Below are 24,000 nucleotides of genomic sequence, written 5' to 3' on the forward strand. Positions count from 1 at the left end.
TAGGATTTCAAACATTAGTCAATACAGCTTCCAAGGTGTCAAACAGGTAAGTGAACCTATTGAACCATTACATGTTAAACTTTCTATACCAGTGTCCATGTCGGACTATGTGGGAGTGTGCTATTGCTACAGTTTGCTATCTGTTCCTGGTTCTTTAAAACAGGGTTAAAGTGTCCAAACAGCTGTCCTCCATTGAAGGTAGGTACAGTATGGTCGCTGCCTTGTTGTCACTCAGCTACTGTAAGCTTATGTGTTTTTATTGCTGCATCTGAAATCAAACAATTGTTTGATTGGGGATCTCTCTCTCTCTGTGCTGCTCTTTTTACAGCTCTCCCGGGTCAACAGAGGAGTGGTCAGGGAGATGTTACTCACCAAGTTTCAGGCTTTTACCAGGGCAAGAGAAGTTACTCACAGTGTCAGGCTTTTACCAGGGTAATTACACTTAACACAAATATAAACACAACATCTAAAGTTTTGGTCTCATGTTTCATGAGTTGAAATAAAAATCCCTGATATTTTCCATACACACAAAAATCGTATGGACAATTTCTCTCAAATGTTGTGCACACATTTGATTGCATCCCTGTTAGTGAGCATTTCTCTTTTGCCAAGGTAATGGCATATCAAGTAGCTGATTAAACAGCATGATCATTACACAGGTGCACCTTGTTCTGGTGAGAATAAAAGGACATTCTAAAATGTGCAGTTTTGTCATGTCTCAAGTTTTGAGGGAGCATGCAATTGGCATGCTGACTGCAGGAAGAATTTAAGAGAGAATTTAATGTTAATTTATCCACCATACGCCGCCTCCAATGTCCTTTTACAGAATTTGGCAGTACGTACAACTGCAGTCCACGTGTATGGTGCCGTGTGGGCGAATGTTTTGCTGATGTTGTGAACAGAGTGCCCCATGGTGGCGTTTGGGTTATGGTATGAGCAGGCATAAACTACGGACAACGAACACAATTGATTTTATTGATGGCAATTTGAATGCACATAAATATCATGACGAGATCCTGAGGTCCATTGTGAGGCCCATATATTTTAGTGTATCTGTGACCAACAAATGCATATCTGTATTCCCAGTCATAAGAAATCCATAGATTAAGGCCAAATTTATTTATTTCAGTTGACTGATTTCCTCATATGAAATGTAACAGTAAAATGGATGAAATTGTTACATGTTGCGTTAAGAAATTGAATGGTACAAATATGAAATGAAGGAAGAAAAGCTTTCCCAAAGAGAATGTGTCTAGAGAAATTCAAGAAACTGGTAACAGCACTTTAGTGCAGTGAGAGTGAAGGGCTGTAGTCATGTGCCCTCTGTTTTCTTACCCCGTTAAAAGCATGAAACTGTGAGTAACTTCTCTTACCCTGGTAAAAGCCTGAAACTGAACAAAAAATATTGACTCAAAAGAATGTGACTCCAGTTGAGCACCTAAATTTTCTCATCAGTTCAGACTACTATACTAAGTCTTAGGTCCATTCTAGCATGGTCATCGAGTGACTACCCTCTGACCACCATCATCATCAAGGCATCAGAGTGCCCTGCTGTGGTTGTGGAGGTGCACTGCATCTCTGGAGTTTTTTGGGGAGGGAAAAGGGCACACTGAGCTAGTAGCAAGGCCTTTCTGGCTAAATGCAGTGTGGTGCTGTATCTGTGCCTGTCTCCCTGCTCCAACAGGCTGTGGCCATTAAGAACAGGACCAATGCACACCAGCCAAGAGGCGTTAACTCCTCTCTGCAGTCTCTTCTCTTCACAAGACTGATGTCTCTCTCTGGATATCACTCTTTTATCCCAACACACCCTGACATCCGAGATTATGAATAGAATGTGTATAGAATAGAACATGTATATTCTCCGATGTCAGGGTGTGTCTGTTTCAAGGTAAAATAATTATATCTAGAGAGACATCTGTGACAGTGTAAACACTGTAATGACTGGACAGAAACGTAGCAAATCATATAGGCCTAATCTCCTAAATTCACTCAAGGAACATCATTGATTTATTTACGACAGAGGGGGTTCCAGCATGTTCAATAATGTTAGCATTTTGTCATCTCTTGCACAGTCAAGAGTTGAAGCCAAAGTACAAGAGATTGATGATGAACTGGAGGAAGATAGGGAGAGGAGGATAGCACTCAAAGACGTTCTGCTCCTCATCATCAGCGTGTCTGTCACTTCAGATCTGCTGCCAGAGATCTGGACAGCTACACTGTAGTCTAGGTTACTACACAACCAACATACCCTACTGTATAAACAACATGCAGTATTTGCTCAATAGGTCCAAGACAGGCAAACCTCAAAATAAATAAAGTTACAATGACAAAAGACTGCATTTTATGGAGCACTATGCTACTTTACACAACAGAGACAAGACAGTGATATGCAGTCAGTTGATTGAGTGTGGTGCACACACTAGTAAATTATGCTTCATCTCTATAGCTCATGAACTTGGCAATGTTCTTTCCTTAGAAGACATGGCATCTCAGTCAATTTCCAGGCAGCAGGGTGCTCCCAATTGTCTCTACAGTGTGACTCAATGGAACTGTCTTATAATGATATCAAGTGAATCATACAGCCACCCTCTCCCCCTCTCTTACTCATCAGAAGCAAATGCTATTCTAACGCTATTCAGGGACAATAATGATATTCAGTGCCAGGGGTGGCTGATATATACTGAACATAAATATAAACGCAACATGTAACAATTTCAAAGATTTTACTGAGTTACATTTCATAGTAGGAAATCAGTCAATTTACATAAATTCATTAGGCCCTAATCTATAGACCCCACCACTTGGGAGCCAGGTCCACCCACTGTGGAGCCAGGCCCAGCCAATCAGAATGAGTTTTTCCCCACAAAAGGACTTTATTACAGACAAACATACTCCTCAGCACCCCTCCTCAGATGATCCTGCAGGTGAATAAGCGGGATGTGGATGTCCTGTGATGGCGTGGGTACACATGGTCTGTGGCTGTGAGGCCGGTTGGACATACTGCCAAATTCTCTAAAACGATGATGGTCGAGAAACAGACATTCAGTTCTCTGGCAACAGCTCTGTTGGACATTCCTGCAGTCAGCATGCCAATTGCATTCGCCCTCAAAACTTGAGATATCTGTGGCGTTGTATGACAAGACTGCACATTTTAGTGGCCTTTTATTGTCCCCAGCACAAGGTGCACCTGTGTAATGATCATGTTGTTTAATATGTCACACCTGAGGTGGATAGATTATCTTGGCAAATGAGAAATGCTCACGAACAAGGATGTAACAGGGCGGCAGGGTAGCCTAGTGGTTAGAGCATTGGACTAGAAACCAAAAGGTTGCAAGTTCAAATCCCTGAGCTGACAAGGTACAAATCTGTCATTCTGCTCCTGAACAGGCAGTTAACCCACTGTTCCTAGGCTGTAATAATATTTTGTTCTTAACTGACTTGCATAGTAAAATATAAATAAATATATATTGTATCTGTTCTAGTCCAGGCTATTCTACTGATAGAAAAAACAGACTTGTCCCTTATTTATTGAGATAGGGACATCTAGGAGGTATAAAAGGAGGACAGCCTACCTAAAAACCTGTTGGTTATTGCAGCCTGGTCTCATAGACTAGACGTAATATAGTAAAAGTATATCCAGGCCCCTTTGTGCTGTTGTCTGAACCCAATAATGTTTGTACCATGTTTTGTGCTGCTACCATGTTGTGCCTTTGTCATGTTGTGTTGCTACCATATTTTTTGTCATTTTGTGTTGCTACCATGATGTGTTGTCATGTGTTGCTGCCTTGCTATGTTGTTGTCTTATGTCTCTTTATGTAGGGTTGTGTTTTTCTCTCTTATCGTGATGTGTGTTTTGTCCTATATTTTTATATATCCCAGCCCCCGTAGGAGGCCTTTTGCCTTTTGGTAGGCAGTCATTGTAAATAAGAATTTGTTCTCAACTGACTTGCCTATTTAATTAAAGGTTAAATAAAATTAAAATAAAAGACTCTCAAATTAGTATGATATGTTACGTTTGGTATGGTTCTAACAGTTGGTAAGCACTAAATCCAACGCCGCTAATAGAAGAAAGGATTTTTTTTCACATTTAACAAATAAAACAGATGGCATACAAAATCAAACCAACTAGTGTGGTTCGTCTCCCAGACGGTCCTACTAGGTTCACTCATGCGCCAGTTGTCTTTGCCTGTGGATCTTCTCTTGACCACACAGGGTGGGTCAACTCCCATCGCATGTTGTAAGCCTGGATTATCCTGCAGTATAAGCCTCTTTCCCAGTGAGGGGGCCTCCCTGTCTTCCTATCCTAAGCTGAGTTAGCAGTGGAGCCCTCACTTTATCAACCCGGGTCACCCCTCTTGGTCTATCCCTGCTTGCCACATAGGTTAGCTCACTTCTTTCTACTGTTAACACTGCGAGTCATTTGTGTACAACACCAACGAGCAATCTAATATTTATTTATATTCCGCTCTGTACTATTTTGGCATGGCCTGGCTCTTACTGCGTGTTATCTCGCTGTTCACGCTGGATAATTTAAGCCACAGGGTTAAACCATTTTTTATAAACGCAGCATAATCTCAGACACTCCTGCTAGCGGCTGGTCCTCTCTTTCTGGTTGACCGGAAAACACCCTTATGTGTGAGTCACACTCGTTAAGTCCTGGGTATAGGATTTCAGCTAAAACACATTTCTTGAAATAAATTATTTGCTGAAAGCAGGGGTTTGGCACTTCGTCTGAGTAAGGACAAACTATAGATACTTAGTACTCATTTTGTTTGCTTTTTTACACAGTTACCCTCGAGCTCCCCTGTGGTTTCCTGTTCCGAGCCCACTATATGGTCTGGCAGCAAGCCACCCAAGGTGAATCCCTTGAGCCTATAGTTGTTATAATGCTACTTTTCTTCTTTAGCGCTTTATTCAACAAATAATTGAACTACTAATGAAAACCAGTAACACTTCGGGTTTGGTTCCACAATTTATGGAGACATTTAGAGACATTGTGTTTAACCTACTTCAGCATGAGCCGTTGCCTCTCGAGCAGTGAGTTGGCATTCTGGTCAGGATCAGGTGACTTGCTGATGAGCCTTTCATGCGGACCTTTCAGCTTCGGCCTGAGAGCAATTTCTGCAGGTGTGAAACCTGTTGACTCCTGCCAGGCAGTGTTGATGGAGAAGCGGAACTCAGGCAACCAGCTGTCCCAAGTGTTGTGCTTGTCCTTCACGAAGGTTGTGATCATGGTCTTCAATGTGCGATTGATGCATTCTGACAGATTTGTTTGTGGATGGTACAGTGTAGTGAGCTTTTGGACAACACCCCATTGCTGGCAAACCTGTTTGAGAAGGATGGAGGTGAACTGTGCTCCTCTGTCCGAGACGAGATATGCTGGCGTTCCCCATCTGGTGAATATTTCATCAGTGAGAATGGAGGCTATCTTCGAGGTCTTCGCCTCTCGCATGGGGAACAATTCAACCCATTTGCTACAAAAGTCAAGGGCCCATGATATCCAGTCCCAGCATGCTTCTGCCTCCCAACCCGGGGTGCAGGAGAGAGTATCCGGAACAATGTTGCACTGTCCTTTTCTGTAGGTGACATGGAAGTCAAAATGTAGTATGATCATCCATCTATCAGTCTTGAATTGGGCTTTGGATGGTGGAACACCCAGGCCAGGGCTGAGTAGTCAGTAATGACCTCGAATTTCCTCCCTTCAAGAGGAACACTTTTCCTCTGCCCAAATGACTGCTAGGCACTCTCGCTCAGAGACGAGTAATTATTCTCGGCAGAGTTCAACAGTCTTGATCCATGGGCGATAACTCACACATTGGCATCAATCTCTTGTCAAAACAGCACCAGGTCCGATGTCACTGGCATCTGTTTGTACTTTGGGCAGGTAGAAGCCATGGGAGAGTACCATTGGTGCTTTGGTTAGGGCCTCTTTCAAGTCTTCGAAAGCCCAAGACACATCCTTCTTCAGAGCATTGAGGGGAGCAGAGCAGTTGTATTCATATTGAAACTCGAGATCAAGCAAGATCAAGCTCAAAATGGCGCTCGAAGAAATGGCAGCAGTTTTACGGGTGCCCAACCAATTTTGCAATTATGTGTGTGTGTGTGTGGGGGGGGGGGGGTACCTAAGTATGGTTCTCAATCAGAGACAACGATAGACAGCTGTCCCTGATTGAGAACCATACCAAGCCAAGACTTAGAAATACAAAACATAGAAAAAAGGACATAGAATGCCCACATTAGTCACACCCTGGCCTAACCAAAATAGAGAATAAAAAGCCTCTCTATGGCAAGGGCGTGACACCTGGGATATATAAGCATTTTCATGACTGCATAGGAGAAATATGTTAATTCAGTATACATCACATTATCCCACTGGTCACAATTGTGACGACCATAAAAGACACTTTTTGTTACCTACATTTCCATTAAAACTAAAAAAATATATGATTGATTATTTCAAAGGCTTACTAATGACACAAGTTTTGGATAGACTCCCGCGTCTGTCCGGTGCGAACTTTAGCATCAGTTCGAGGTCCCTCTACACCTGCACCTCCAGAGGAAATTTGAAAAATGTATGTAAAATCGAGTGAGATGAAACACCGGTTACCTCGGTGTTGAAGAACTGAAAGTGAAACTCTATTATGGTTAAGAATCGTTTCCCGGGGATTACTCTTTCTGCAGATCCTGTACAGCCAGTAGTCAGTTGCAGTGTAGTCAGTTGCAGTGTACTAACCGTTTTTTTTTATCGCAAATCATGAATTATACACTGAACCAACATTATGAGGAGAAGGTGCGTCCTAGTATTGACCTCATCGACTCTCTACGCTCCCTTGGCGTAGAGAAGGACCTTGCGCTGCCTGCCATCGCCGTGATAGGGGACCAGAGTTCGGGAAAGAGCTCCGTGCTGGAGGCGCTGTCTGGGGTGGCTTTGCCAAGGGGGAGTGGTGAGTGATAATTCATGAACATTCTGTACGTCCATAATTTATCGTGTAGTTTATAGTGTTAACAGTGCCTGTAGTTGTTGTTTTTCTACGTAGTGTACATGTTGATAGTGTAAATTATGTGTTTATTGTGGCTTCATCATGTCAAATTCCTGGTAGGTACATGTTTATTTTTTTTCTACCTTTATTTAACTAGGCAAGTCAGTTACGAACAAATTCTTATTTTCAATGACGTCTAGGCACAGTGGGTTAACTGCCTTGTTCAGTGGCAGAAGACAGATTTTTCTTAACCTTGTCAGCTCGGGAATTTGATATAGCAACCTCCAACGCTCTAACCACAAGGCTACCCTGCAGCCCCATGTAAATGTACTTGGCGAATAAACGTTACTTAGATTCTGATGAAACAAGTGAGATGAGGGCAGTGGTTTTTAGAATATATGTTCCGAAATAATATCATATTTGTGAGCCAACTGGTAAATGCGGAGGTTATTTTACTCAGTTATAAGGAATTCATATCACTTTACAAGGTCCCTGTAACACCTAAAGATCTTGCAATTATTTTAGATGCCATTCCCTCAGGTGTTGCTCTATTATTCAGGAACCCTCAGAGCCAGCCTTCTATTGTCCCTGTTGACTCATCAGTAGGAAATATTTGTTTCTCTTTTGGTCCAATCAACAACAGAGCGATACCAACCCTGTTTCAGCAGGATGTTGTATGTCAGGACCTTATGTCATGCCTTATTGGGCTGGATTTATTGATAGTATCTGTTGGAAAAAAGTTTGGATTTTTATTTTTACCTTTATTTAACTAGGCAAGTCAGTTAAGAACAAATTTTAATTTTCAATTATGACCTAGGAACAGTGGGTTAACTGCCTGTTCAGGGACAGAACAACAGATTTGTACCTTGTCAGCTTGGGGGTTTGAACTTGCTCTAACCACTAGGCTACCCTGCCGCCCCAAGGATGTCGCCACACACATACCTACTTGTTAACAGAATCAAGGAAGTTTCCTTTAAAATGATTCATAAATATTATCCTGCCAACCACTATATGAAGATTTGCTCAAATTGCTCCTTTTGTAGTAACCACCCAGAAACAGTGTTGCATCTTTTTTGTCATTGTATTCATGTAAGAAAACTGTGGCAAGACATCAGTAGATTTATAATTGAACACGTTTATGAAGGTCTTACACTATTGTGGAGAGATGTACTGCTTGGATTCTTTACCTACGATGGGAATAAGCTGAAACATTTTTATGTAATTCATTTCATTATTCTTTTGGCCAAATTTCTTATTCACAAATGTAAATTTACAAACAAAAAAACACATTTTCTTACCCTACAAAAAGAAATTGAACTGTATTTTAAGACAATGAAATACTCTACTAAAAAAAAGCTGTTAGAATTATAAGTGTATGTATATCCCTGATTAAGGTCTTTGTGTAATGTGATATTGTACCCCTAGCTCAATTGTCCATTGTATATAATCTATATATACTTGTGTTCCCTCGTGTACACTCTGTATTGTTATTGTTGTTCATAAAAAAAGAGATGAGGGCAGTGGGAAAGTAGGTCCCTAAATGGCATGTAATCCAATAAATAATATGAGTACGCAGCCAGTATGTTGCAATCAACTTTACTGAATAAAAATATAAATGCAACATGCAACAATTTCATTGATTTTACTGAGTTACAGTTCAAATGAGGAAATCAGTCAATTGAAATAAATAAATTAGGTCCAAATCTATGGATTTCACATGACTAGGAATAAAGATATGCATCTGTTGGTCACAGATACAGGATCTCATCACGGTATTTTTGTGCATTAAATTTGCCATCGATAAAATGCAATTGTGTTTGCTAGTTTCTATGTTTAGTTTCTGATGTTATAGTTGATATGTACAGTGCCTTTGGAAAGTATTCAGACCCCTAGACTTGTTCCACATTTTGTTAGATTACAGCCATATTATAAAATTGATTAAATCGTTTTTTTTCTGCTCATCAATCTACACACATTACCCCATAATGACAAAGCAAAAACAGGTTTTTATAAATGTTTGCTAATGTATTAAAAATAAAAACTGAAGTATCACATTTATATAAGTACCTTGACCCTTTACTCAGTACTTGGTTGAAGCACCTTTGGCAGTGATTACTGCCTCGAGTCTTCTTGGGTATAATGCTACAAGTTTGGCACACCTGTATTTGGGGAGTTTCTGCCATTCTTCTCTGCAGATGCTCTCAAGCTCTGTCAAGTTGGATGGGGAGCGTCGCTGCACAGCTATTTTCAGGTCTCTCCAAAAATGTTAGATCGGGTTCAAGTCTGGGCTCTGGCTGGGCCACTCAATGTCATTGTCCCGAAGCCACTCCTGCATTGTCTTGGCTGTGTGCTTAGGGTCATTGTCCTGTTGGAAGGTGAACCTTCTCCCCAGTCTGAGGTCCTGAGTGCTCTGGAACAGGTTTTCATCAAGGATCTCTCTGTATTTTGTTCCGTTCATCTTTGCCTTGATCCTGACTAGTCTCCCAGTCCCTACCACTGAAAAACATCCTCACAGCATGATGCTGCCAGCACCATGCTTAACCTTAGGGATGGTGCCAGGTTTCCCCCAGATGTGACGCTTTGCATTCAGGCCAAAGAGTTCAATCTCGGTTTCGTAAGACCATAGACTCTTTTTTATCATGGTCTGAGAGTCTGTAGGTGCCTTTTGGCAAACTCCAAGAGTGCTGTCATGTGCCTTACTGAGGAGTGGCTCACTCTACTATAAAGGCCTGATTGGGGGCCCTTCTCCCCCGATTGCTCAGTTTGGCCGGGCGGCCAGCTCTAGGAAGAGTCTTGGTGGTTCCAAACTTCTACCATTTTAAGAATGATGGAGGCTACTGTGTTCTTGGGGACCTTCAATGCTCAGACACTTTTTGGTACCCTTCCCCAGACCTGTGCCTACGACACAATACAGTCTCGAGGCTCTACGGACAATTCCTTCGACCTGATCGTTTGGTTTTTGCTCTGACATGCACTGTCAACTGTGGGACTTTATATAGACAGGTGTGTGCCTTTCCAAATCATGTCCAATCAATCAAATGTACCACAGGTGGACTCCAATCAAGTTGTAGAAACAACTCAAGGATGATCAATGGAAACAGGATGAACCTGAGCTCAATTTTGAGCCTCATAGCAAAGGGTCTGAATACTTATGTAAATAAGGTATTTCTGTTTTTTTTTTCAATGCATTTGCAAAAATGTCTAAAAACCTGTTTTCGCTTTGTCATTTGGATCATTGTGTGTAGATTTCTGAGGATTTAAAAAAAAAATGTAATTCATTTTAGTGTTTGGCCGTAACATATCAACACCAAAGGCACTGTAAGTTGATATTCTTTTTTTCTTCTCTCTCTCTCTCTCTCTCTCTCTCTCTCTCTCCTCTTCTTCCAATGAACTCTCTGACAGGGTAATGTATATGGGCTGTTTTTCTCTGGGTTTCTTGCAGAGTCATCTAATCTCTTTTACACTCTCTAACTCCTCCTCTGTCAACTCTGACAGGTATTGTAACACGATGCCCTCTCGAGCTGAAGATGAAGAGGAAGAAAGAAGGAGAGGAATGGCACGGAAAAATCAGCTACCAAGACTGTGAGGAGGTGATTGAGGATCCCTCTGATGTGGAGAACAAAATTCGGAAAGGTTTGTGTGGTCACTGTCATTGACCCACTCTCATTACCTCAAGCGTCTAAACTGAGTCATTATTCTTCACTAACATACTATTTTCACGTATACCTAAAACCATTAAAAATATCATTAACTGTTAGTACAGTAAACTAGTTCTAAGGCACCTGTATTCTTATTCCCCCCCTCCAGCCCAGGATGAAATGGCAGGTGTGGGGGTGGGTATCAGTGATGACCTCATCAGCTTGGAGATTGGCTCCCCTGACGTCCCAGACCTCACACTCATCGACTTGCCAGGCATCGCTCGGGTAGCTGTCAAGGGTCAACCTGAGAACATTGGGGAACAGGTACATACCTCCACCCCACCCCCAATGTTAGTGGGAATACACTGTTCATTTGTCACCCCAGTTTTAGAGCAGAAGCCAAAATGACACGTATCCCCCCCCCACCACCACACGTTATGTACAGTATAATAATCTTTGGCATTTCCAGATTAAGATACTGATACGGAAGTTCATCACAAAGCAAGAAACAATCAACTTGGTGGTTGTGCCATGCAACGTTGACATTGCAACCACAGAAGCTTTGAAGATGGCACAAGAGGTGGACCCTCAAGGTGGAAGGACATTAGGTATTCCACCCTTTATCATTTACTCAACTATTATGAAGCCAGCTCTTGTGTAATGGTGATTATAAACCATGTTGACTTGTGTTGACTTTAATGAGTGAGATGTGTGTGTGTGTTTCTCATTGAACAGGCATCCTGACCAAGCCTGACCTGGTAGACAAAGGCACAGAGGAGACGGTGGTGGACATAGTTCATAATGAGGTTATCCCCCTGACTAAGGGCTACATGATAGTCAAGTGCAGGGGACAGAAAGAGATCATGGAGCGAGTCTCACTGACCGAGGCCACAGAGAGGGAGAAGGCTTTCTTCAAAGACCACGCTCATCTCAGGTTGGTCCTCTGGGTTGAAGTGTGCTTTAAGTCTGGTACACAGAGGGCTGACAATTAGTCATGAACATTCTGTGGCCAATTATTGCTCTTTACCCCACGATTTACCAAAGATTCCAGCCATCAAGCCAGACCATCTTAAGCATGAAACACACTGAGAATCTGAGACTGCCGATAGGAACTGATCACAGTATGAGGCCGTTCCTTCTCTTGCTAGAATAAAATACGTACCTGTTGTGTACCGACCTGGTACCGATGAAACTGCAGTTTCTACTTGTAGAATTGCAACACTCAGCTGTGGCCAACAACTTGACTTTGAGCCAATCAGAGAGCACAGACCTCCACGTGGGGGAGGCGACTGGACCCTTACGAAGAACGATTGTAGTCAGAGTGCAGTATAACTTCAGTATGCTGCAAATACTGCGTTCAAAATAACACCATTTTTTTTACTGCAGTAATTTTTCAGTGCAGCTGCAGTTACAGTGCAGTACACTGCAGTTATTCTGTAAAGACTGCGTCCAAAATACTGCAGTTACTGCACTTTTACTGCCGTTTCAAAACTGCTATAGTTTTTTGTGAGGGGAGTGACAAGAAAAAAAAAATAGGGCACTTTTTCCGGTCTCATCCACCCTTTTCATGAGAATTGTTCTTCAAGCGCAAAAAACAAAGGAGTTTTGTTGTTGTTGTTAGGTTTGACAATGTGCACTAGCTTATTAGTTAGCTTCCTAACTGAGCAAGGCAGTCACACACACCTCATATAAAATTAAGGGATTGGTAATAAGTGCAGCACAATGCGCACAACACTCAATGCTTTACCAAGCTAGCTATCTGGCCACTATAGTCAGTAACATTATAATTAAATCACAATGGATATGTTTCCATGAAGCAGCTGCCTGTAGCTGGATGCTGAATATCAATGCAGTGTCATTACTTTACCTAGCTAGCACAACAGGTAGCGAGCAAATCATGCTAACAATTTAGCTAACGTTAGCCAGGTAGCTAAAAATGTATCTATGGGCAGTATGCAATTATGGAGAGTGAATTAAAATATTGCTAGCTAGTTATCTAGCTGGTGCCATCTGGCTAGTGTCAACAAGGGCTTTCTACAACAATAGCAACATTTGCGCAGCTAGCTATTGACTAGACCAGTGGTTCCCAAACTTTTTATAGTCCTGTACCCCTTCAAACATTCAACCTCCGGCTACGTACCCCCTCTAGCACCAGGGTCAGCGCACTCTCAAATGTTGTTTTTTGCCATTATTGTAAGCCCGCCACACACACTCTATGTTATACATTTATTAAACATAAGAATGAGTGTGAGTTTTTGTCACAACTCGGCTCGTGGGAAGTGACAAAGAGCTCTTATAGGACCAGGGCACAAATAATAATAATCAATAATTTTTCTCTTTATTTCACCATCTTACATATAAAACTTTATTTGTTAATCGAAAATTGTGAATAACTCACCACAGGTTAATGAGAATGGTGTGCTTGTAAGGATACACATAACTCTGCAATGTTGGGTTGTATTGGAGAGAGTCTCAGTCTTAAATAATTTTCCACACACAGTCTGTGCCTGTATTTAGTTTTCATGCTAGTGAGGGCCGAGAATCCACTCTCACATAGGTATCTGGTTGCAAAGGGCGTCAAATTTCGATGAGGCTCTCTTGATCGCGTATCGGTAAGTAGACTGGATGCAGGACATAAAAGGGATAACGAGTCCAGTTTTTTGTGTCATCTGTTTTGGGAAAGTACCTGCGTAATTGCGCACCCAACTCACTCAGGTGTTTCTCTATATCACATTTGACATTGTCTGTGAGCTTGAGTTCATTTGCACACAAACAAATCATAGAATGATGGAAAGACCTGTGTGTTGTCCTTGTTAATGCAGACAGAGAAGAGCTCCAACTTCTTAATCACAGCCTCAATTTTGTCCTGTACATTGAATATAGTTGCGGTGAGTGCTTGTAATCCTAGATTCAGATCATTGTGGTGAGAAAAAATGTCACCCAGATAGACCAGTCGTGTAAGAAATTCGTCATCATGCAAGCAATCAGTAAAGAAAACTTTAAGCTCGTCTCTCAATTCAAAAGAACGTGTCAATACTTTGCCCCTTGATAACCAGCGCACTTCTGTATGTTGTAAAAGCGTTACATGGTCGCTGCCCATATCATTGCATTGTGCAGAAAACACATGAGAGTTCAGAGGCCTTGCTTTAACAAAGTTAAACTAGATGGATTACTAGATGGTTTAATTTTATTTTTGGCAGTGAAACGAGGCTACTCAGGCGAGAAAAAAACCTTACCCAAATGTATAGCCCTGTTGGAAAATATAACTGTTTAAAAATGTGAAGAATTATATATATTTATTTTAATCAATCATTTTTATTTGGCGTACCCCCAACGGCATTATGCGTACCCCAGTTTGGGAATACCTGGACTAGACCATAAAGCAACACACACAGACATGCATTTCCAAGCAACACCTTCTGGTTTGAGTTATTTGAACAATTCTGACTGGTTAATGACTTCAAGGTCTTTGCTTGTGTGAGCACAAAAGAGATTGACTGTGACATTCTGTTCAGAGTTGCTAAGTATTGTTGACGGAAAACGTCTGACAATCCTACCGGTGTGTCCCCTATAATTTTCAGATCTGTGTTGTTGTTGTTGTCTTATTGTCTGACAAATGCATCAACATTTTCTGAAAGGTTTGCATTGTGTTTTCACATTTTCTCTATCCTTTATGTAGCACACTTTATGATGAGGGGCATGCCACCATCCCTAAACTGGCGGAGAAATTAACTCTTGAACTCGTGCAACATATCGAGGTGAATTCCTCTTACATTATGATGTCCCTGTACCTCTCTGGCTTTATGTGAATATACCGTGATTATTTGCAGGGTGTATTGTTATATGCCTTGTTTGAATGTCTTTCTTTGTGTTTAGAAATCCATGCCTCGTCTAAAAGAGCAGATTGAGGAAAAGCTGGAGGAGACACGCACCGCTCTGGAGAAATGTGGTACCGGACCCCCTGAAGACCCAAAAGAACGGCTGTATTTTCTGATCGATGTGAGTCCCTGAAGCTCAAAGCAATCATAGTCCCTCATTCTTAGGATACACTGACACGTGATACTTCCTCTTTCCTTGTGGCAGAAAGTGACTTTGTTCACCCAGGATGCCATTAACCTGAGCACTGGGGAGGAGCTGAAAAGTGGAGACATCAATGTCTTCTCCACACTCAGAACAGAGTTCGGGAAATGGAAGGCACACGTGGATCGCTCTGGAAAGAACTGTGAGTACACAATTCTCATACACCAATCAAACATTGCCCATAAATACTGGGTCAGGAAGTTTGGTAACCGAGAGGTGCCATTTATGTCAAAATGTTTTATTTTCCTGTGTCATCCATCATCAAAATGTCAAATGTAGTGCCCAGATATTTCAAGACAAACAAAATATCATATCAAAGTTGTAGATTGTTAACATAGATGTATAAAATTAATGACGCCTCATAGCATCTTTCTTGTGAATCTAAAATCACATTGAATGCTTACAGTCACACGTTTAGGTTAAACAACAGGATAATGTGGATGCCTCATATTGCAGTTAATAAGAAGATTGAAAAAGAAGTGGCTGATTATGAGAAGCGGTACCGTGGAAGGGAGCTCCCAGGGTTCATCAACTACAAGACCTTTGAGGTGATTGTGAAGGACCAGATCAAACAACTGGAAGAACCAGCAGTCAAGAAGCTGAAAGAGTTATCAGGTACAGTATTGAGTACATAGATCTTTAAAAATATATATATTTTTTTTATTTATCCTGAAACCCAGTCATTGGGTTTGATTCAACCATGAAGCCACCAAAATGAAGCAACAAAAGAGTGATAAAATTAAGATCCTACATCTGTATGTATCACAGTGGTGTTTCTTCCCGTTTTCTAGATGCTGCAAGGAAGGCGTTCATACTGCTGGCTCAGAACAGCTTCACAGGTTTCCCTATCCTTCTGAAAACAGCAAAGGTAACTGTTTTCATAACTGTTTCTATATACTTTTCCATATATATTGCCACAGCTGGCCATCAAGTTAAACCTAAACAAGATGCGGAGATAACACATTAAATAACTTGTTTTTGGGCCTTCAGACTAAGATCGAGACCATCAAGCAGGAGAAGGAGTCTATGGCTGAGTCCACGTTGAGGACTCAGTTCAAGATGGAGCTGATAGTGTACACACAGGACAGCACCTACAGCTCTAGCCTGAAGAAGAGGAAGAGGGAGGAGGAAGAGTTGGAGGAGGGAGAGTTAGTTAAAAATCATTTCGGGAGTCAGAAAGGGGTCTCTGTTGTCTCTGTAAGGAGTAATGTCAACGGCCCTGACACCCATGCTACCCTACGGGAGATGATGCTGCACCTCAAGTCCTATTATCATGTAAGTCAGGAGTATTTACAGCAGGCTACTGTTAAAAGAAGTTCATTGTCTCATGCCCAAGAGCTGATACACTCCTCTTCGTTTTTTATTTATTTGACAGATTGCCAGTCAGCGTCTGGCTGATCAGATTCCCATGGTGATCCGCTACCTGGTGCTGCAGGAGTTTGCTTCCCAGCTGCAGAGGGAGATGCTTCAGACTCTGCAGGAGAAGGACAACATCGAGCAGCTGCTGAAAGAGGACATCGACATCGGCAGCAAGAGGGCTGCACTGCAGAACAAGCTCAAACGCCTGATGAAGGCACGCAACTACCTAGTGGAGTTCTAGTATGGACAGCTGCTTGTTAACATTTAGGATGGTCTTGTCTAACTTCAGATAGGTTGGTTAATGGAAGTAGGCATTGAGGTTTGGGGTAGATTCTGTTATCTAAGTTATAATAAAGTTACTATGCAATCAAGTTCTTTGTTATCGTTTTTTGTTTATAATAGTAAACACAAATGCAGCTAGCCTACCTGGTGGAGTGGAAAGCTGCCTGATAGCATTTGGGAACAGAGAAGGAAGTGCAATATTTTTATTAATAGGCCATGTGAAAATATCAGAAATAAATGATACATGTGTTTTATAGTTTATATTTCTGAAAAAATATATTTTATTATTTAACGTGCTTCCTCTTTATCATGTTTGGATGGGCTTACCTATCAACTTACCCACTGGGCAAAAACTGGTTGAATCAACATCGTTTTTACATAATTTCAGCCCTTGTGAAAAAATCCTATAGGATTAGTGATTTTTTTCAATAGAATCTCGTCACCTCTTTCGGAATCCTATTGGAATCTATTGGAAATAAAAAAGTAATCATATTGGATTCTATAGGATTCTCACAGTCCTATAGGATTTTGTGTCACCTGTATTAGAATCCTATTGGAATTATATTGGACCGTTTTTTTCCTATTGGGAATCAAAAGTAATCCTATCAGACCCTATACGATTCTTGCAGTTGTAACGGTTTTCTATATGCAAAGGAGAGTCGGACCAAAATGCGGCGTGGCTATTGCGATTCATGTTTTAATGAAACAAAGTAAACACGAATCAAATACAAAAAACATACGTAACACAAAAACAGCCTATACTGGTGCAAAGTAACACAGAACAGGAACAAGGACAATCACCCACGACACACTCAAAGAATATGGCTGCCTAAATATGGTTCCCAATCAGAGACAACGATAAACACCTGCCTCTGATTGAGAACCACTTCAGACAGCCATAGACTAAGCTAGAAAACCCCACTAAGCTACAATCCCAATACCTGTGAACAACCCCAAGACAAAAACACACCACATACCAAAACCCATGTCACACCCTGGCCTGACCAAATAGATAAAGAAAACACAAAATACTAAGACCAGGGCGTGACAGCAGTCCTATAGGATTTTGTATCACCTCTACCAGAATCCTATATTGGACTAGTTTTTTTCCTATTGTTTTTTTTAACAATACAAAACATCCACAAACAAACAAAAACATACAGACGCACACAAATATTCACATCACCCCACTCACCTGCTCACACCCTCATCTCCAGCGCCCACCTCAAATGGCACCATTTTGTTTCTCTCCGTCGCCCACACTCTTTCAACATTTAGATTACAAGTATTTAGCTACACATCTGCTAAACATGTGACAAATGCAATTTGATTTGATTAGATAATAAAGCATTTGACCTTTCCATAGTATTAACGATGCAGGATTGATTGTTTTTTCAGGATAATTGACAAGAACAGCATCATCCAACCAATCGGGTATCTCACAGAAACATCATATGCCATCTCTTGAAATATGGAGACAGATGGATTTTTTTTTTTTTTTTCAAAGTCTAATAATTGATGTGACCAAATGTATCTGGTATCTATTGATGTGACTAAATGAATCTCGTATCTATTGATGTGACTAAATGTATCTCGTATCTATTGATGTGACTAAATGAATCTGGTATCTATTGATGTGACTAAATGTATCTGGTATCTATTGATGTGACTAAATGAATCTGGTATCTATTGATGTGACTAAATGAATCTGGTATCTATTGATGTGACTAAATGTATCTGGTATCTATTGATGTGACTAAATGAATCTGCCGTTTGCTATTGTCAGAAAGGAAATCACTTTAAACATAAACATATTACATTTAGAATTGAAGACGTCTTTAACTGCCTGAACTAGATCTGCTGGGCTCCTTCAACCATCCTGTGGTCCAGTTGTGTTTATACCTATGAACAATTAAAATAACATGGTGCAGAATGACACAATATACGACAAGTATAAGCGCCAACCTAATTATTATATTATTGGTCTTTATGGTAAATATGCTTAGGAAAACAAGAAACACAGTAACCGTATTGTCTACTTTTAATCTGTTTTTCAATAGTACTTTACCTGCAAAGGAAAGACCAAATTCTCTGACAAACTGTTGCGTTATGAACAAGAGCCGTCAGGCCTTTTGGTCTAACTGAAAGGTAATTAGCCTTTGCCAGCAAGACCAAAAGCCCTTGGTCAGGGTAGTAGGAGGCAGTCTTTTCATTATACTGCACTCACATCAAGCCTATTGCAGTTTACAATATGAAGCAAATGAAAAGCACTTGAAGCTGCAATCAGCAGTAGAAACAGTAAATCATCTTCCATGTTCCAGTTTGGGTAAAAAGCTATGGGAGGGGCTGGAGAAATGTTACCACTCTCAAATTCATAGCCAGAGCTATGGATGCAAGGACTGACCATCCATGCTATAGTTTGAGGCTATACTGTGTTTGTTTACACTTACTTTGTTTACAAACATTGGAGTAAAACAAGCTTTTAATTGGGGTTCTGGTGGGGTATGACGGTTGAACTAAGCTCATAAGGTATTTTATAGGTTATATCTTCAAGAATCAATGGGTACATATCATTAATTTAACAGTCCAAAGATGGATCTAGAAACTGCTGATATCCCCTTTAGGCTTTTAATGACAAGTAGCTAGCCAATCTGACTAAATATTTCACATGGGCCCTGTTTCAGAAAGCAGGTTTAACAAACTCTGAGTTTAAACCTGAACTCTAAGTTAACTCACTCTGTCTGAGCTGTCAAACTCAGAGTTTTCGGTTTCAGAACAGGTGATAACAATTAGTTCAATCAACTCTGAGTTAAGTTAACCCTGAGTAAAGCATGTGCATGGGGAGATAAAATGCCCTCATCAATGGAATACAGAGAACATGATTCATCATGGCAACAGGAGAAAAAAGGGCTCAAACCTCCTACTTCTCACCACTGGAGTAAGAAATCTTAATGAACGCATATGCAGAATATATCTATATATTTCTTTTCTTCCACCTTTATTTAACCAGGTAAGCTAGTTGAGAACACGTTCTCATTTACAACTGCGACCTGGCCAAGATAAAGCAAACCAAATATGAGTATATATTTAAGAAAAAAGCAATACATTAGCAACAGCAGCAAAAGAACGTGGACTGGCATGGCAGAAGATTGCTGACAGAGTCAATGCATGAGTATTAATTGAAAAAAAGTTTTATCTTGAGTGTTCCACTTATTCAACACACACACACACACACACACACACACACACACACACACACACACACACACACACACACATATTTTTGTGTGTGTGCGTGCGCATATGTGTGTGTGTGTGTATATATATATATATGCAGGTGCAACCCAACAGCCACAAAACGTACTTGTCAGCAACTGAAGATGAAGTATAAAAATATGCTTCAAACAGGTGAGGTATAATTTCATTACAAGCAATTGTGATGTTTAGCCTACCCTTCCTAATTAAACAGCATTAAGTGGCTACATTTAACATGTGATATATTTAAGTAGTTAGTGACATTTTTGAAGCAAAAAAAAGTACAATTTTCAGCCATCCCAACACTGCCAGGATTAAGTACTGTTTCTTTGAAAGTAACACCTAAATTCCTTCATACATACCAGTCTCCAAATTTGTGCTTACTGGACACGTTCAAATTTGACCTCCATTATAGCCAATAGAAAAAAGGCTGAGGGCCGAAAAACAGGTGGGGGGTTCCACCACCACCACTCACAGAGGCTGAAGAGATGGCTCTGTCAAAACAGTGGGCAACCTATTGCTGAAGGCATCTCTGGAAGAAGCTCATCTGACCCAACCCCCCCACAGGACACAAGTGTCTACATAAGAGGTTAGTTATCCAAATGAATTATATATTTACATTCATCCTTTTGCCAGTGTTCCCTCAGTGACTCCCACCCATCCATCTTAGACACAACTTCAAATTAGGTGGGGCACTTTTCTGGGGGAAGTTATCATTTAACTGTTTAATCTTCTACCAGTTACTGATGGTGTCATCTGTCTGGTGGAGGCTTCTGCCATAACAGACCTCCATGCAGTTGTAAGTACTCTTAATACTCCACAAATGTTTCATAATGGTTACAGTAGAACACCAAAATTGTTAATTTTCATTACAGGAGGATGATGAAGACACCTTCTCAGCTGCCACAGAGAGGGAAGATACAGTGAGGCCTATTGAGGGTTATGCCTTAAAAATCACATCTAACAGGTGATGATAGTGTTGTACCATAATAAAACTTGCACCTTCTTTTTCTCTAACAGAGCAATGCTGGAAATTACAATGAGGAAGAGGGTCCATCCAGCTCCACAGCAGAACTTACCTCATTAAGATGTTGTTCAGCATTGGCCCATGACTTACAATGAAATTAAGTAGACCTGACACTGTGAAATGTATTTCTTTTGTGTTACTATAGCTCCCTGTGAAACAGCTGTACACGTTGTACTTAGAGGAACAAATTGGAAAATGTCATTTAGAAATTGACCACATAAGGCTACAGATGCAAAATATAAAAATAGAAATACAACTGCTGGAACATCAGTTAAAGGTGGGTGAGGTGTCCACAGGTAGAACATCAGTTAAAGGTGGGGGAGGTGCCCACAGGTACCGGTAGCCTAGTGGCAGGGTAGCCTAGTGGTTAGAGCGTTGGACTAGTAACCGGAAGGCTGCAAGTTCAACCCCCCGAGCTGACAAGGTACAAATCTGTCGTTCTGCCCCTGAACAGGCAGTTAACCCACTGTTCCAGGCTTCACACTCAACGTCAACAAAACTAAGGAGATGATTGTGGACTTCAGGAAACAGCAGAGGGAACACCCCCCTATCCACATCGATGGAACAGTAGTGGAGAGAGTAGCAAGTTTTAAGTTCCTCGGCATACACATCACAGACAAACTGAATTGGTCCACTCACACAGACAGTATCGTGAAGAAGGCGCAGCAGCGCCTCTTCAACCTCAGGAGGCTGAAGAAATTCGGCTTGTCACCAAAAGCACTCACAAACTTCTACAGATGCACAATCGAGAGCATCCTGGCGGGCTGTATCACCGCCTGGTACAGCAACTGCTCTGCCCTCAACCGTAAGGCTCTCCAGAGGGTAGTGAGGTCTGCACAACGCATCACCGGGGGCAAACTACCTGCCCTCCAGGACACCTACACCACCCGATGTTACAGGAAGGCCATAAAGATCAACAAGGACATCAACCACCCGAGCCACTGCCTGTTCACTCCGCTATCATCCAGAAGGCGAGGTCAGTACAGGTGCATCAAAGCTGGGACCGAGAGACTGAAAAACAGCTTCTATCTCAAGGCCATCAGACTGTTAATCAGCCACCACTAACATTGAGTGGCTGCTGCCAACACACTGACACTGACTCAACTCCAGCCATTTTAATAATGGGAATTGATGGGAAATTATGTAAATATATCACTAGCCACTTTAAACAATGCTATCTTATATAATGTTACTTACCCTACATTATTCATCTCATATGCATACGTATATACTGTACGCTATATCATCGACTGCATCCTTATGTAATAAATGTATCACTAGCCACTTTAACTATGCCACTTTGTTTACATACTCATCTCATATGTATATACTGTACTCGATACCATCTACTGTATCTTGCCTATGCTGCTCTGTACCATCACTCATTCATATATCCTTATGTACATATTCTTTATCCCCTTACACTATGTATAAGACAGTTTAGGAATTGTTAGTTAGATTACTTGTTGGTTATTACTGCATTGTCGGAACTAGAAGCACAAGCATTTCGCTACACTCGCATTAACATCTGCTAACCATGTGTATGTGACAAATAAAATTTGATTTGAAAAATAAGAATTTGTTCTTAACTGACTTGCCTGGTTAAATAAAGGTAAAAAAAAGGTAGAACATCGGTTAAAGGTGAGTGAGGTGCCCAAAGGTAAATGATTTTACTTGTTTGAACAACAAAAATATGAACTACTGTACTGCATTTGTACTAGCAGGAAATAAAGACTTCATAAAAAGAAAGGCATATTGTCTTTATTTGACATTGGGGAGGTGATGGGTCAATCAGAAATGATGGTAGCATATTGTATCTCTAAATGCTCTTCCATCTCGTGTGTCAGCGGGGTGGTCAGGATCGTTATCAAGACCGTTCACTGGTTGAGTAGGACATTGTTCTCCTCTAGTTGTGGCGAATCACACATGCCACAATAATGTCACATGCCCTTTCTGGGGTGACCCAGAGCCTATGAAGGCACTGGAACAGGGCCTTGAGCATCCCAATGGTCCTCTACGATGGCTCGTGTCCTGCAGTGAGCCAAGTTATAACTTTGCTGCAGGCCGGGCTCAGGGTAAGGGGTCAGCAAATAGGGCTGGCAGGGGTACCCTCTGTCACTGAGCAGATAACCATCGAACTCTCCTATGATAATGTAAACTTTATCCTTGTATTTTCAGTTGCAATAGAAAACAAAATATAGATTATAATAGGATATAGCTATATAAACTCAGTAAAGAACAATAAGAAATGTCCTCTCACTGTCAACTGTGTTTATTTTCAAACTTAACATGTGTAAATATTTGTATGAACAGAACAAGTTTCAACAACTGAGACAAACTGAACAAGTTCCATTAGAGCAGAGCTTCAAAAGATCAATCAGGTTTAAGAGGGCAGCAATCGAAAATGCTTCACAGGATAAAGTGTGGGTCTTTATTCTATAATATGTACTTTTGGCGGTGTTGCTAATCAGGCGATGGTTGTTAAGGTGGTGTCTCACAGGAGTGTCAGTTTTGGAGTGTATGTCACACACCTCTTACACATACAGAGAGAAAAACAACCCGGCAGCTGTATAATTAACTGTAGAGGACTATTAAAAAATAAAAATCAGGGTGAAAAACAGGGATAGAGGACATTAACTATTATGTACAATATACTACCACAGATGTTATAGCAACCACTACACTCCTAAGTTAACTATAAAACAGGAGACCTTAAACATCTAGCTGAATTCAATCAAATGTGAGATTAAACCAGGCGTAGGGACATCAGTCTGCAGAAGTCCTTTGAGGACCTGAATAAAGGGGTTACTCTGTGTGTGAGTGTAAGGGATTTCCTCCTCCGAAGAGGAGAGGCGAAAAGGATCAGAGGACCAATATGCGGCGTGGTAAGTATCCATGGTTCTTTTTAATACGTAAATGTACACATGAACAACTGACTACAAAAACAAGAAATGTGGAAAAACCCCAAACAGTCCTATCTGGTGCAGAGACAGGAACAATCACCCACAAACACACAATGAAACCCAGGCTACCTAAGTATGATTCTCAATCAGAGACAACTAATGACACCTGCCTCTGATTGAGAACCATACTAGGCCGAAACATAGAAATACCCAAATCATAGAAAAACAAACATAGACTACCCACCCCAACTCACACCCTGACCATACTAAATAAAGACAAAACAAAGGAAATAAAGGTCAGAACGTGACAGTGAGGCACACTTTGAAGTGTGATTTATTCTGATGATTGTCTTGGTCAATAAAAATACATTTCAGTCATATGATACTTTTCTGGTAAAAATGTCTTTCAACAGGGTTCATGGAAAATACTGTCTTCCGAGGCAGTACCTACCAGAATAAATTGCAATCACCCCCTC

At 41.0% G+C, this 24,000-nt stretch overlaps 1 protein-coding gene across 1 annotated transcript; it reads left to right on the plus strand.

Annotated features, from left to right (window-relative positions):
* Positions 1-6,659: 6,659 nt before the first annotated feature.
* On the plus strand, positions 6,660-16,428 carry LOC135540126 (interferon-induced GTP-binding protein Mx2). Its single transcript, XM_064966527.1, has 12 exons — positions 6,660-6,944; positions 10,476-10,613; positions 10,788-10,942; positions 11,088-11,226; positions 11,354-11,552; positions 14,298-14,376; positions 14,495-14,617; positions 14,702-14,840; positions 15,155-15,313; positions 15,490-15,566; positions 15,689-15,973; positions 16,074-16,428. Exons 1-12 carry the CDS (start codon positions 6,755-6,757, stop codon positions 16,296-16,298), a joined length of 1,908 nt encoding a protein of 635 aa, XP_064822599.1. The 5' UTR covers positions 6,660-6,754; the 3' UTR covers positions 16,299-16,428.
* The last annotated feature ends 7,572 nt before the right edge of the window (positions 16,429-24,000 follow it).

Source organism: Oncorhynchus masou, chromosome 5, assembly GCF_036934945.1.
Source record: "Oncorhynchus masou masou isolate Uvic2021 chromosome 5, UVic_Omas_1.1, whole genome shotgun sequence".
Lineage (NCBI taxonomy): Eukaryota > Metazoa > Chordata > Actinopteri > Salmoniformes > Salmonidae > Oncorhynchus > Oncorhynchus masou.

Bases quoted from the DNA above. Each gene is read 5' to 3' on its own strand.
- LOC135540126 (XM_064966527.1), top strand. From the start codon at position 6,755: ATGAATTATACACTGAACCAACATTATGAGGAGAAGGTGCGTCCTAGT. The intron at 11,553-14,297 runs GTTGGTCCTCTG...TCCTTTATGTAG, and splicing joins AAAGACCACGCTCATCTCAG to CACACTTTATGATGAGGGGC. The intron at 15,567-15,688 runs GTAACTGTTTTC...TTGGGCCTTCAG, and splicing joins TCCTTCTGAAAACAGCAAAG to ACTAAGATCGAGACCATCAA.